Source organism: Periplaneta americana, chromosome 1, assembly GCF_040183065.1.
Source record: "Periplaneta americana isolate PAMFEO1 chromosome 1, P.americana_PAMFEO1_priV1, whole genome shotgun sequence".
In the NCBI taxonomy this organism is placed as follows: Eukaryota; Metazoa; Arthropoda; class Insecta; order Blattodea; family Blattidae; genus Periplaneta; species Periplaneta americana.
The window spans coordinates 19107969-19122386 of NC_091117.1; the positions used below are offsets into that span (position 1 = coordinate 19107969).

A 14418-nucleotide genomic window follows, 5' to 3' on the forward strand; every position below is an offset into this window, starting at 1 on the left:
TTAGTTTTATTATTTAATACCGTATTGACGTAGTGGGAATGTATAATATCAGAATCGAGTATTTTAAACTTCCCGCATCTTGCATGAACGTCTTATGTAAACTTGGCAACATCCGTTCACATACAAGCCGTGCTCTTTTCAAGAAGGTTACAGGAATTTCACGCATGCGCGGGAGAAAATTGTTTTTCGCTGGCCGCTTATGACTCGTCAAGAGCACAAAGCGTTAAGTGAACATGATGAGTATCCTACAGATGTCAGGTGCATCGATGCCTATCGTTCACATGCTATATCTCGAGGAGGAAATTAATAGTCTGTATTCTAGCCTGTAGGTGTCAGCATGTCACTGTCGGAACGTTTACTTTATGTGGATGTGTGTACAGTGCTGCTACGAGAGTGTAGTTTGTGAATTACTATACTTCAGTGTCAGCATAATAGCATAGTTAGGCTTTCAAACATGTGCTGGCTGAATGTGATGGTGTATGAATTTAAATATCTGTATGGTGGTGTATAATATTTAAGAATAATATTCACTGGCATGTATTTATAGTAATCAATCTATGCGAGTGGGATTACAGTACTGGTATAGGCTATAGTGTATCAGTGTGTTGTGAATCAAATTATATTACTGAACACACGCTTTTGTAAATGACGGTACTGTTGTATGTATTAATTTTTAACAAACGTAAACAATGAACTCTGTTCAAGTAATTTTGAACGGTAAAGAACTGGGTAAACTAGCTTACGGGGAAAAATTGGAAATAAAAAGACTGAGTGTGATTATTATTATTATTATTATTATTATTGTTTTGAACTTATATATGGTTTTTTCGGTAGTGAAACATTGGAATCATGACATTTCATATTAAGCTAAACGTACGATTTCAAACTCTCTTCGATTTGGAACACAAAATTGTGAACACACACAATATTTTATCACGAGCTGCCACTGCCCATAACGGAGTTACTATGCATTTTTGAACCATGGTTTTCTACTTTTATATGTATGTGCCTTTTGGTCCAATCTATTAGCCTACGCGACAAATTTTTGTCAAACGTATTTTTTGCGCAACCAATACATTGCGCAAAGAATAAAATGTGTTTCAAGAGTGATATTTAAAAAATCCGTCGTCCGATACAAGAAAGTATGTGCAGTGCAGTGTGCCAGCTGCTCGCTGAGTGCTTCCATCAGCGCGGCGCTCTTGGGCGATGAACGCGTTTTGCCAGCCCACTCCACACGACACATATTTGAGCCGACCCTTCAAGCTCGGAATCTCCTTCAGTCTCGTACCAGATATCCAATGCCACTGCTCCAGATTGATAGGGCCCACTCCTACTTGCGGGTTAGAAGTGGCGAAATAATTTAAGTGCCCGAACGTTGCCTTTCCATGCTGAAGGCCATAGTTCAAATGTTCTGAGGTCAGGTGAGACGTTTAATTCAGCTTCTACAGGGACATCATTTTATTTTTACTCACATTTATAATATTAACTTGGCTATACCTTTGGATTAACGGTTGAAAACAGAAAACACCGTTTGCTACCCCCTTCCACGAACGGAGTTCGATGATACTGACGTAAAATACAAACAAATCACTTTACTAGGTATAGGAGGGAAGAAAAGTAGTTCATCCATTTACGTAAACTAGGAAATATCGCGATTTTGAATTTCATAATTTTCATTACGTTTTTGTTTAATCAAAATCCAGTATTGTATTAACAATAACTGTTTTTACTCACGAACTGAGCCATCCATTCGGACGTATTCATTATGCAATGTATATTATACTGTCTACAGCACATTAGCGTACAATATAGAGAATGAAGTTAAATTGAAAAATAATCATAATATGGATATTTAAACACATTTTTGAAAATGGTGGCCGTTCATTTCGATACAGGCTTCAGTTCTTTTTTGCATATTATCGCACTATAGACTATTGTACCTAATTCCAATAATCAGTTTCGTCCTTCGTACTAGTAACTCATGTTGAAATAATTCTGTACCTACTCTATAAAAGGGTACGTTACGTACTGTAAATTCAATCTTCACTTCTGCCCGACCCGCACAGATAAAATAACTCAGACATGCTATCTACTGTCCATCCAAGTGGTTATGTCGCAGGATCGTAGAAAGAAGGAAAATCACGTGACAGTTAATTACTTAACGAGGCCCTTTTATTTAAGTTACTTTAAACAGTTGTATAATATTACGTAGACGTCCAATTCCTAACAGAAATTAATGTTTTCAGAAAAGAGCTAAGATAGCCCAGCAACTAGCCTTTACAGATGGGCGAGCAGAAGCGGGGAGGAAACCGGAATGCGACGTAGGCAAACGGACGACAGTACCTGTGCGAAAATATTTTTCAATATTGGATGCGCTTTCGTCACTGGAAAATGCGAACATATTTCTGGAACGTACTATACTCACTAACTCGGTACTGTTCGTGTTTACTATGACCGTAAGGCGACTTTGACTGTATACGCTTGGTTCTGTGTAGAGAACGGTTGGAAGTTTACTAGTAGAGAGGGTGGAAGTGAAGTACATTCAAAAACTCAGGTACAATAAAAATTGAAGTAAAAATAAAATGATGTCCCTGTATATTAAGAACAAATATACGGTCTCACTGAGACAAATAACGGCATGTATATCTTTAACGCCACCCTATTAATTCTTGTTACCGACACCTGATTTCGGTAGTGCACTACTGTAGCCTGCATTCGCTTTCTATGTAGTGATGAAATGAGTTACTAGCTGTCCGCTGACATTTACGAGTGACATGATATTCCACCATTTTGTTATTGTGTGTTGATAGTGAAAGGCTGTTCTTATATCAAGATAAGAGGCAATATTTTATTTTGTGTGTTGGGCAAATAATAATAATCATCATCATCTTTCACGAATTAAGCCTCTGTAGACCTGTTTCGGCCCCATCTAGCAGTCTTCTAAAACGTCTTCCTGGTCGACGATGTCCTCTAGGTTTATACTGCATCATAATTTTTGGGATTCTTGAATTTTCCGTTCTTCTTACATGATCTAGCCAATTGAATTTGTATCTGCTGATTTTTTCTTCTACTGACTCTACTTCTAATTGTTCTAACATTTCTTCATTCCTTTTTCGGTCTAAAAGAGTATATCCTGCTGTCCTCCTGAAAAATTTCATTTCCGTTGCTTTGATTCTGTTCATGTCTTTTTTCTTTAATGTCCAAATCTCGCTTCCGTATAAAAGGAGGGTAATGCTAGTGTATTATATATTTTTATTCTTGTAGATTTTTGTACTAATTTAGCTTTTAATGTATTGTTTATTATTCCTAGAATTTGTGTAAATTTGGTAATTTTCTTGTTCACATCTTTTTCATTTTCATAAGATATTTCACAACCCAGATAATTGAAATTTTGTACTTGTTCGAGGCATTGGTTATTGTGTATTATCTTACTGCTGACTGGGTCTTGTCCTAAAAATGCCATTACTTTTGATTTTTGTGCTGAAATTTCCATCCCAAAATCTTTTAATATTTTATCTAATGTATACAATCCTCTTTGTAAATTATCCTCTGAATTGGAAATTATGACTTGATCATCGGCATAGAGTAAGGTATTTAATGTTAGAGCACTGGTTATTTTGATTCCTATGTGTAGATGTTGAGCAAATAATAACTACACTAAACTATATATTTTCGTGATCCTTAAACATTCTTCTATGCAGAGAAAATATTTGCTATCTATAAAATTTGAAAATGTTAGAGAAACAGGAGTGTAATGTTATCAAGTACTCAGTAGCGCTTTAACGTCACATGGCGTCCCGTCCATCTCTCACTGCAATGCGGCAACAGCGCACTCCCCCTTGCGACTCCACATACAACTGTCAGAAGTACAAACATTCGTTAATTCTAGTATGTTGCCTCATAAGTGGTACTTTGTTGGTATCACTTGTGGTCTACATTTGTGGAGTAACGGTTAGCGTGTCTGGCCGCGAAACCAGGTGGCCCGGTTTCGATTCCCGGTCGGGGAAAGTTATCTGGTTGAGGTTTGTTTGCGGGTTTTTCCCTCAACCCAATTTGAGCAAATGCTGGGTAACTATCGATGCTGGAGCCCGGACTCATTTCACCGGCATTATCACCTTCATCTCATTCAGACGCTAAATAACCTAAGATATTGATAAAGCGTCGTAAAATAACCTACTAAAAGCAAAAAAAAGGAAAAAAGTATCACTTATGAGGTTCAAACCTGTCTTCGGACTGTTGATTGAACAACAACATAGTTGAGAGTGTCCTTGTTAGTGCCTGATGCGGCTGCAACCTGCACAATAGATTAGTAGAATAAGTTGCCGCCTCGGTAAGGTAAGTTGAGCGTCTTCTGGCAACGAGCGAAAGGAGTTTCTTTAAGGTTTAGTCCAGGCATGTCAATTGATGCCCACAGGAGCAAGCGCACGCTTTAAAGCCCAGGAGAGCCTGAGCGCTTTACAGCGGAAAGGAAAGAGACAGACGAAAGAGGTGGTATATGCCGCTTGGTGGAGCTATATTCAGGGATGGCCAGCACTGATTCAATAGATAAAGGGAAGAGAACTTATTAAAACTGAATCCATGTTAATTTTTAGATTTGCCTGTGAAGTATAAGTGCATTATAAGATTGTAAGTTTTAATTTTAATGCTCATTTTTCACAAGTTTGATTTTTTTATTCAAAAGAAATATTTTCTCAACTTTTCGTATAGAAAAGTGAAATTTTCAGGTATAGGCCTATTTATTTAGTAGTCTTACAGAATGTTTTCGTAAATCTAATATACCGTATACACGTATTACTGAAGATAGTGTATTGAAAATTTTGAAAATATTCGCATGGAAATTGTTTGTAAGGAAATGAATTAACAAATAGTGTATTGAAAATTTTGAAAATATTCGCATGGAAATTGTTTGTAAGGAAATGAATTAACAAAGCAACTACTGTTACATCATAAGCAAAAGATACGTGTCCATGTGTTGTAAAAATGTCAGCTCTATAGCTTCAGCAGATTTCGAGAAAATAATTTAATATTCTGATGATAGGAAGTTGCTCACAAATATCACCTTAAGAGCATAATGCGATAAGAGTTTTGTTATGGAATATTAGTTACACTTAAAACAGATACAGTACCTAAGTAACTTTTCATTGTTCTGTAATATTGTTTTGATTAGTTTATTGATTACTTTTGTAAGGCTAAAGATACTATCAATATAAATTCCAACTTATCATGTCATACTCAATCTCTTTCTTTGGAATATTATTTAATTTATGAATGATGTGTTTCATCCACTTAATACCGTATAATATTATACTACTATGGAATTTAAGTTAATATTCCTTCTTAACTCTCTATTATGTTATTAAGATTTAAAACAAAAGTGCAATATTAAGAAATCAGTGTTAGTACTTTTGTTTTACGGATAATATAGATAATGAATAATTTTCGAGGGGAAAAAATTGTTCCGGAGCCGGGTATCGAACCCGGGACCTTTGGTTTAACGTACCAAAGGTCCCGGGTTCGATACCCGGCTCCGGAACAATTTTTCCCCTCGAAAATTATTCAAATCAACTTTACAGGGAGTTATACCTGAAATCTTGATTTGCGCAATATAGATAATATTAAACAGAAAGAAGCCATATAAAAATAACGACATAAAATTTCACGTTCCGTTTGAAGTTTGTGCAGCACTGTTTTCTTAATCCAACAGGTTGCTTATTCATATACACAACCCTTCCTCTTTCCATAACTAGCGCTTGCTGCCCGCGCACGACGTCAAAGTCAGAAAAATGCGCTTGCTTTGACATCACTGGTTTAGTCAAACAGAAAGCGTACTGTCCGCGCGGATGGGAGGACCGCAGCCCACCACGAACTGGGGTAATCAAACAGAACGCGGACAGTGCAGGACGAACCAGTGTGGAAAGAATTGTTGCCAAGTGCAGTACTCATCGTATTTTCTGTATTTTTTTTTTTATTTTTTTGCCATAAACTTTTACTTTCGTTTTTTTTTTTCGCCTGGATTAATTAACATGTCCAGCAGCTCCTCAGATGAAGAATAATTGCTTCTTCTGTTCGCTTTGAGCCGTTCATCAAAGCGGAAAAGAAAGTGGATGCATGAAAGAAATGATAAAAGAGAGAAATTAGGCAAATTTCACAGACTGTGTAATGAACTAAATTTCCAAGATTCACTTTTTTTTCGTCACATTTTTATAGTCTAGATGCCGCGTATCATACAAAATATAAATGCTGATACTGGAGCAAAATTTTAATCATAGTGTGTTGTGACGAGAGAGTCATGTGATCTGCGAAATAAAGACCATTAGATTCTATGTCCTTGAGCCACTTGTCAGCGAGCTTTACTATCCAACAGCGGTAAAATTTCTGGTTTTTTGATGCCAAGAATTCGGTAATACTTATTTCAAAAGCTCATATTGTTCTGTTGCAAGAAATTTTATTTCGATTAACTAATGCCGTACCTCTCTTAAAACTTCATGAACTTGTTATAGCTGTTGAGAATAAAGATCCGCATCGACTGCACTTCCATCTGGAACAAACTTCCAGGGAATCACACTTTCAAAATTCCATCAGACATATAGTATTACTTTGGGACCGGATCGATTTTGTTGAACTACGATTTTGGGAGGCTAACGGGGATCGATCCACTGTTTTAAGGTGTTGGGGTTTCGGTAATTACCAATTTTTCACCACATGTGATAGCTATTTTGATAAATGCAACATCCATGGGATTAGCGATAAGCTGACGACAGATATTCACTCTGCGTTAAGCCTGTTCAGGTGTCAATTCGTTGGGTACAGATTACAATTTCTGTATGATTTTCTTAGCGTCTTAATATAGCTATTTAATGTTTTGAACCACCAATTCTTCCGACAACTTACGAGTACTCTTTTGAGGATTTTTTCCCCCGAAACTCTATGTCTATTCTCAGTATTCCATATTTTATATCTTCCATGAGTTGTAAATCTTTAATGACTCCTCCATTATTGAAACGCTGGAACTATAGGCAGGAGCTTTATGATCATGCTCATGTTTCCAGTACTTACTTACTTACTTACTTACTTACTTACTGGCTTTTAAGGAACCCGGAGGTTCATTGCCGCCCTCGCATAAGGCCGCCATTGGTCCCTATCCTGAGCAAGACTAATCCAGTCTCTATCATCCTCATCCATTTTAATATTATCTTCCCAGCTACGTCTCGGCCTCCTTTAAATGTATTTTTCCCTCCGGTCTCCCAATTAACACTCTGTATGCATTTCTGGATTCGCCCATACGTGCTACATGCCTGCCCATCTCAAACGTCTGGATTTAATATTCCTAATTATGTCAGGTGAAGAATACAATGCGTGCAGTTCTGTGTTGTGTAACTTTCTCCATTCTCCTGCAACTTCATCCCTCTTAGCCCCAAATATTTTCTTAAGCACCTTATTCTCAAACACTCTTAACCTATGTTCCTCTCTCAAAGTGAGAGTCCAAGTTTCACAACCATAAAGAACAACCTGTAATATAACTGTTTTATAAATTCTAACTTTTAGATTTCTTGACAGCAGACTGGCTGATAAAGGCTCATGTTTCCAATAGTGTTTTAAAAGAACTCTAATCTCAAACTCTATTATCTGTATTTTGTATTATTTTTATTAACGATTTACGACTGTCACATGCTCACTATACGCAATAATAACCATGGTGTTCTGTAAATTTCATTTATCTACTAAAGAAAATCATTGAAATCATACAAAACGCCAAACTTAAAAAACCGACATTATTATTTTATAACACAACTTAATTGAATTAACCTATTAACAAAAGAGTGTTTACGGTGAGGAATTTATTAGACCTACTAAATTCATAGCAGTGTATCACGTGATAGTTTCTTCACTTAACGACATTTGCTAAGTGTTGAGGTTACTTTATCGTTGCAAATATGTTGGAATACTTATGAATCACATCTGAGGAGGGATGTGGGAATGATCAGCTGTTGTGTGTGGTGAAGCTTTATCTTTTATTTTCCTAGAGACACTTGTGGAAACCACAGAAAAATAAAACGCTATTAGAGTTCGCAAATCGAACCCAGGTCTCTTAGAAGCTCCTAATATTTGAATGTATGTAACAGCGTAATTAAAACTGGCAACGACTTTTAGTGTTTGTCTAAAAATGTTTGTTATTTTTCAAGATACTTTGAGATTTTTTCTCACAATTTTTTATATATTTTTTTTCCTCTCTCCAAAATAGGAGCATGTGAATTTGCGTAACTGATATAAGTATCGTAATTTAGTACAGGGATGCAGAACTGGGCGCCAGATGTTGCATACTTCACAAGTCGGAATACGTAATTCATCCCTTCCTTTAACCCCACGCGTCATTCACATGATAGGATAGAGGGTATTTATAAACAAGAAGAAAAACCATAATTCTGATGAGAAAATATATCCTGATTTCCTGGAATTATAACCACAAATTTTCACCAGTTTTGTGATTATCTGTAAGTAACATGAATTAACATAAGCAAAATTATTTGATCATATTACACTAAAAAGGAGTCGTAAAAATACAAGAAAGGACAAAACAAAACATTCACTACGGAGATTCGAAGCATGCAGTGGAGGTACCCAAATCAGCGCCTTGTACAGGAACATCATTTCATTTTTACTTCAATTTTTATTGTACCTGAGTTATTGAATGTAATTCACTCCCAACCTTTCTACTAATGAAGTTCCATCTGTCCTCCACACAGAACCAAGGCTGCATATAGTGAACAGTACTGAGTTAGTGAGTATAGTACGTTCCAGAAATATGTTCACGTTTTCCAGTGACGAAAGAGCTTTCAATATTGAATCATATTTTCGCACAGGTACTGTCGTCCGTTTGCCTACGTCGCATCTCGATTTCCCAAATCTGCTTCTGCTCGCCCCTCTGTAAAGACTAGTTGCTGGACTGTCTTAGCTCTTTTCTGAAAACATTAATTTCTGTTAGGATTTGGACGTCTACGTAATATTATACAACTGTTTAAAATAATTTAAATAAAAGGGCCTCGTTAAGTAATTAACTGTCACGTGATTTCTCCCCTTTCTACGATCCTGCGACATAACCACTTGGACGGACAGTAGATAGAATGTCTGAATAATTTTATCTGTGCGGGTCGGGCAGAAGTGGAGATTGAATTTACAGTACGTAAGGTACTCTTTTATAGAGTAGGTAGCCTACAGAATTATTTCAACATGAGTTACTAGTACGAAGGACGAAACTGATAATTGTAATTAGATGCAATAGTCTATAGTGTGATAATGTCCACAAAGGAACTGAAGCCTTTATCGAAATGAACGGCCACTATTTTCAAAAATGTGTTTAAATATCCATATTATGATTATTTTTCAATTTAACTTCATTCTCTATATTGAACTCTAATGTGCTGTAGACAGTATAATATACACTGCATAATGAGTACGTCCGAATGGATAGCTCAATTCGTGAGTTAATTATTGTTAATATGCCTACTGTACTGTATTTTGATTAAACAAAAACCTAATGAAAATTATCAAACTCAAAATTGCGATATTTCCTAGTTTACGTAAATGGATGCCTCCTATACCTAGTAAAGTGATTGGTTTGTGTTTTACGCCAGTACCATCGAACTCCAGTAGTGAAAGTGGGTAGCAAACGGTGTTTCCGGTTCTCAATCGTTAATCCAAGGGCATATTTACTTACTGGCTTTTAAGGAACCCGGAGGTTCATTGTCGCCCTCACATAAGCCCGCCATTGGTCCCTATCCTGAGCAAGATTAATCCATTGTCTATGATCATATCCCACCTCCCTCAAATTCATTTTAATATTATCTTCCCATCTACGTCTCGGCCTCCCTAAAGGTCTTTTTCCCTCCAGCCTTCCAACTAACACTCTATATGCATTTCTGGATTCGCCCATACGTGCTACATGCCCTGCCCATCTCAAACGTCTGGATTTGATGTTCCTAATTATGTCAGGTGAAGAACACAATGCGTGCAGCTCTTTGTTGTGTAACTTTCTCCTTTCTCCTGTAACTTCATCCCTCTTAGCCCCAAATATTTTCCTAAGCACCTTATTCTCAAACACCCTTAACCTATGTTCCTCTCTCAAAGTGAGAGTCCAAGTTTCACGACCATAAAGAACAACAGGTAATATAACTGTTTTATAAATTCTAACTTTCAGATTTTTTGACAGCAGACTGGATGATAAGAGCTTCTCAACCGAATAATAACAGGCATTTCCCATATTTATTCTGCGTTTAATTTGCTCCCGAGTATCATTGAATTGAATTTGAAAAAAAAAATTATATTTGTTACTGTTGCTCCAAGATACTTGAATTTCTCCACCTCTTCAAAAGATAAATTTCCAATTTTAATCCAAAGGTATAGCCAGGTTAATATTAAAAATGTTAGTAAAAATAATATGATGTCCCTGTGTTATGGAATCAACTAAAGCGGCACACGGAGGTTTACGGTAGTGAACTCTGCGCTCACTCGAAGGGACTTGAAAATTTTCGCTGCTCAAGAGACCGGCCACTTTCATTTGGACCAAGTGTACAAGGCTATATTTCTCTATAAATTCAGTGTGACAGAAATGTGAAGCGTAGTAATAATCAGAGAGTTAAGTTTTACACTACCCTTCTAGTGTATTTTGCATATACGTTAGATTTACAGGCACTTACAAGATAGATTTCACTTGAACAGTTCGTTTCATAATGCAACTAAGCTACTCCAGTTAAGTCTTCAGTGTCACTTCCTCACTCACGTCACTGAGATTTGTTGTGGACTGTCATTTCAAGCTGACGTCACATCTTGATCAGTTTCTGATGCATAACATTATTAAATTAATAAAATTAATGATAGAACTGTATAATGTAGAACATTTCTCACTCCAACAAAACGTATGAGATGACTAGTTCGAGCGCTGCAACATCCCATGTACTGTTAAATAGAAACCCAAATTCTTGTGTCGCTTGCACGTAGTCAAGTCTTTTCACTTTGCACTGTTTTAGGATCAGATGGTGTACTTGACGTTCTCGTAGAATGTGTGAGCCGTGTTGGCGGCGGGTGGTGAAGGCAGGCTTGTGGGTATGGAGGGAGGCGGCGGTGTCATGTATGGCTTGCGATCACATTGCACGGGCTGCATTGCGGCAGCTCTGATACCTGCAACAGAAAAAAAAAATTGATGTTATTCATTTGCATGCATACTTTATCCCATTACAATGCTTGCAACTAAAGCCCAGCTTTAGTACAAAGTCATAGAATCTAGTAAATTAATTCTCATAATACTATAGATGGGCAACTCGTGCTCACAAAATGCTATAAACCTTTATAAACCTTTAGTAGTATTTAATTTTAAGACTCTTTCAGTCCTACAGATTTTTATGCGTCTTAGGCATCCTTAGGAAATAATCTTCTTAATATATAAAATTGAATGTGGGTATGTATGTATATATGTATGTGTGTATGTTCTCTATACAAATCTACACGCTTTGACCGATGTGCCAAAGTTTGCACATTTAACCTTCATAACCAGGAGAAGAACATAGGCTACATTAAAATTGTGGAAATGGAAGTTACATTAATTAAAATTATAAAAAATTAAAATAAATAGATCAGATATTCATGTGTAATATTAAAATCCAAAATCATCTACAGTCAATTGTTTTCTATTATTATCTGTTGTATTCAACATCGACTTTCACGAGGCCATGGAAATTTTAACACGAAATTAAATTATATTATTGTTACACATCATGAAGGCTAAAACTAGATAATTCATGCAATAAGTATCTTTACGCAGTCCAGGACCATATTATGAATTCCTCGATGTAGTTTTGTAGATAGTGAGCAAACTGTTTTATACATCTGAATTCTACAATTCTTTGAAACTACAAGGTTTGCTACCACATAATTTACTTAATATTAAATAACCAATAATACTATTACGAAATATTGACCCACCAAAATTATGCACGAATAAGAATTGGTGTGAAAAACTCATACGAAACGTAATAGAATTGGCAAGATATTGTTGTTCACGTCCGAAAATGTGTTGCTGCGAAATTATATCTGTATAATCACGTTGCAAATTTAGTATGTTAAGCGTTGTGGAAATAAAAATCTCTTAATTTCTAAAATACCGATAGGTCTATACGTTTCTCAGAATATTAGTCTTTAAGTTAAAAAATTACTTACTGCGATTGTAATCTGTATTCTGTCTATAAAATTAGAATTAGTATAATATGTTCTGAATTTATGAGTTATAGTTTCAAGTTATGTTAAAAAAACTGGGTATGATATAAGTGGGTGTACAGCGGTCAAGAGGTAAAAAAAATCTTCCAATATAAATTAAATTATATATGTACATATTGATTCGGTGCTAAAACTGATAAGAAAGAGGAGTAGGAATTATATTTTCGTTAGGTTTACTTTGTTTATACGTAGTTTGATTATTCTATTACTTTATTTGTATTTCTGGCGACCTAATGGCCTTAACTACACCAGAATAAATAAATAAATACAAATAAATAACAACAAATAAATCAATAAAAGAAATAAATATATAAATTTAAAACAACAATTTAACGTTAGGCACATGATTTAATGTTTTCTTTTCGGTGCCTGATTTACAACCCTGAGTTAACCCTGGCAGACATTTGGCTGAGTTCATTAATTCATGTAAGTGACGTTAAGTAAAGATTCATCTTTATGGGCGAGGAAAGCTTAGTAAAGAAATTCGTTTTGGTTGTGTATATTTGGGTTTCCGAGATTTCCGAAAATTTAATAACCAGTTTAATTAAAAATAGAAGCAGAAAGGAAAACCCGGGCAACGCCGGGTGCTTTCAGCTAGTAACCAAATACAATAAAATTTCTCATATAGACAGTCCTCTTTCATTGACGCCATTTTCTAGCCTAGGCCAGTTTTTCAAACCCACACAGCCAGAAAATCATTTGTCGCGAGCAGACCGTGTTAAGCTGTCGCGATGAGTTGTAAAGCAAAACGTCGCATCAGCCAGCCGCAGCAGTTCGGACGGGTACACATTTTTCATGCATACTATATTAATTTCTTATGCTACCTGATGGTACCGGATAAGGCGAAAGTACTTGTAGCCACTATTGCTTTTATATATTATTCACTTACTCAATGATTCATAATAAATAATCAAATGAAGGTTATTTTTTATCATCATTTATAGGAGTTTTGTTTTTCCATTTTCAGCGCTATCAAATCATTACATATTTTAATCATTGTTCTTGGGGTCAACGTCTCAACTCTTACTATAAAGGAACTCTAGAGTCTAGAAATTACAGTTAATAACAGATTTATTATTTCATCGGTTCAATTTATTTTATTTGAGTACACAATGTACCTAGATGTATTAATTATATATGTTATATTTCCGCTGTGTCGACTGCTAGCTGGTGTGATTTCAGTGCCAACTCCTAGGGGAAAGCAGAATCTCACGCTCAAACTAGTTTGAAGGTCATTGAAATCAGTCCTGCTACATCAAAGGTACCGAGTCGAAGTGTCCATACTGTATCTATACGCTGGTTTCCCTTTCTTTGTGAGAAATTATTATTATTATAATATTCATGGTGTTGACTGTACGTTCCGCAACGCCAGTCTTCTTTAATGGATTTCAGTTGCATTCTTATTGCATATCTTAAGGATTTACCCTCTGTCACATAAAAATATATAGTCGCGACGCTGTTATTCCCGGCGTGACTCCTCCTCTTTGCTTACGTCTTAGGAAGCGAAGGCTCTATAAAGTCTAGGTAGGTAGTATCGTTCGCCATTTTTATTCTTTCGTTGCCGAGCTACCATACGAGGAATCTATTTGCCACACCGTTAAACATTATCATGTCGTAGGTCCTATGATAATAAATCAAACGCACTGTAATTCAGCAAATAATTGAGCGGCAAATAATGTCCTCGTGTGCTTTCTACGAACGCCAACGAAAGAGCCAAAATGGCGGGCGATTATATTAAGTATTTATCGAGCCTTAAGAAATGAATAACGTCTTAATAAGCGAATCACAAGACGCACACGTTTAAATGTGGCTGACCTGCAACGCGATTGGCTGCCGGAAATTAGAGCGACGGGACTATAGCTGTCCATAGTAGGTGTAAGAGAGTGGGAGCTTACGTGGAATCTTGCATTTGAGAAACATCGTTGAATGTTTGAAGAGAATATTCGAGTTCCTGCAAAAGGAGAGTAAAAGGGCCAATAAGGTGGTTGAAAAATAAAGAAGAAATTAAACCAAAATGAGACTAAAATGCGTACGAAAAAAAGAAAAAAATTCAAAGAAGACGATGGAGAACAAGAAGAATAGGATTCGAAGAAGAAATTGGTGTTGATGAAGAAACAGAGAAAAGAGAGATAGAGAAAATTGAAGAGAAGT

General features: G+C 36.1%; 1 protein-coding gene across 2 annotated transcripts in view; it reads right to left on the reverse strand.

Moving 5' to 3' along the window:
- Positions 1-10633: 10633 nt before the first annotated feature.
- LOC138711016 (forkhead box protein F2-like) overlaps positions 10634-14418 on the reverse strand; it is a 53552-nt gene continuing 49767 nt past the window's right edge. For both annotated transcript variants that reach the window (XM_069842412.1, XM_069842337.1), the window contains one exon: positions 10634-11175. In XM_069842412.1, the coding sequence (XP_069698513.1) occupies positions 11027-11175 (149 nt within the window). In that variant the 3' untranslated portion in view covers positions 10634-11026. The remainder of the gene's footprint in view (positions 11176-14418) is intronic.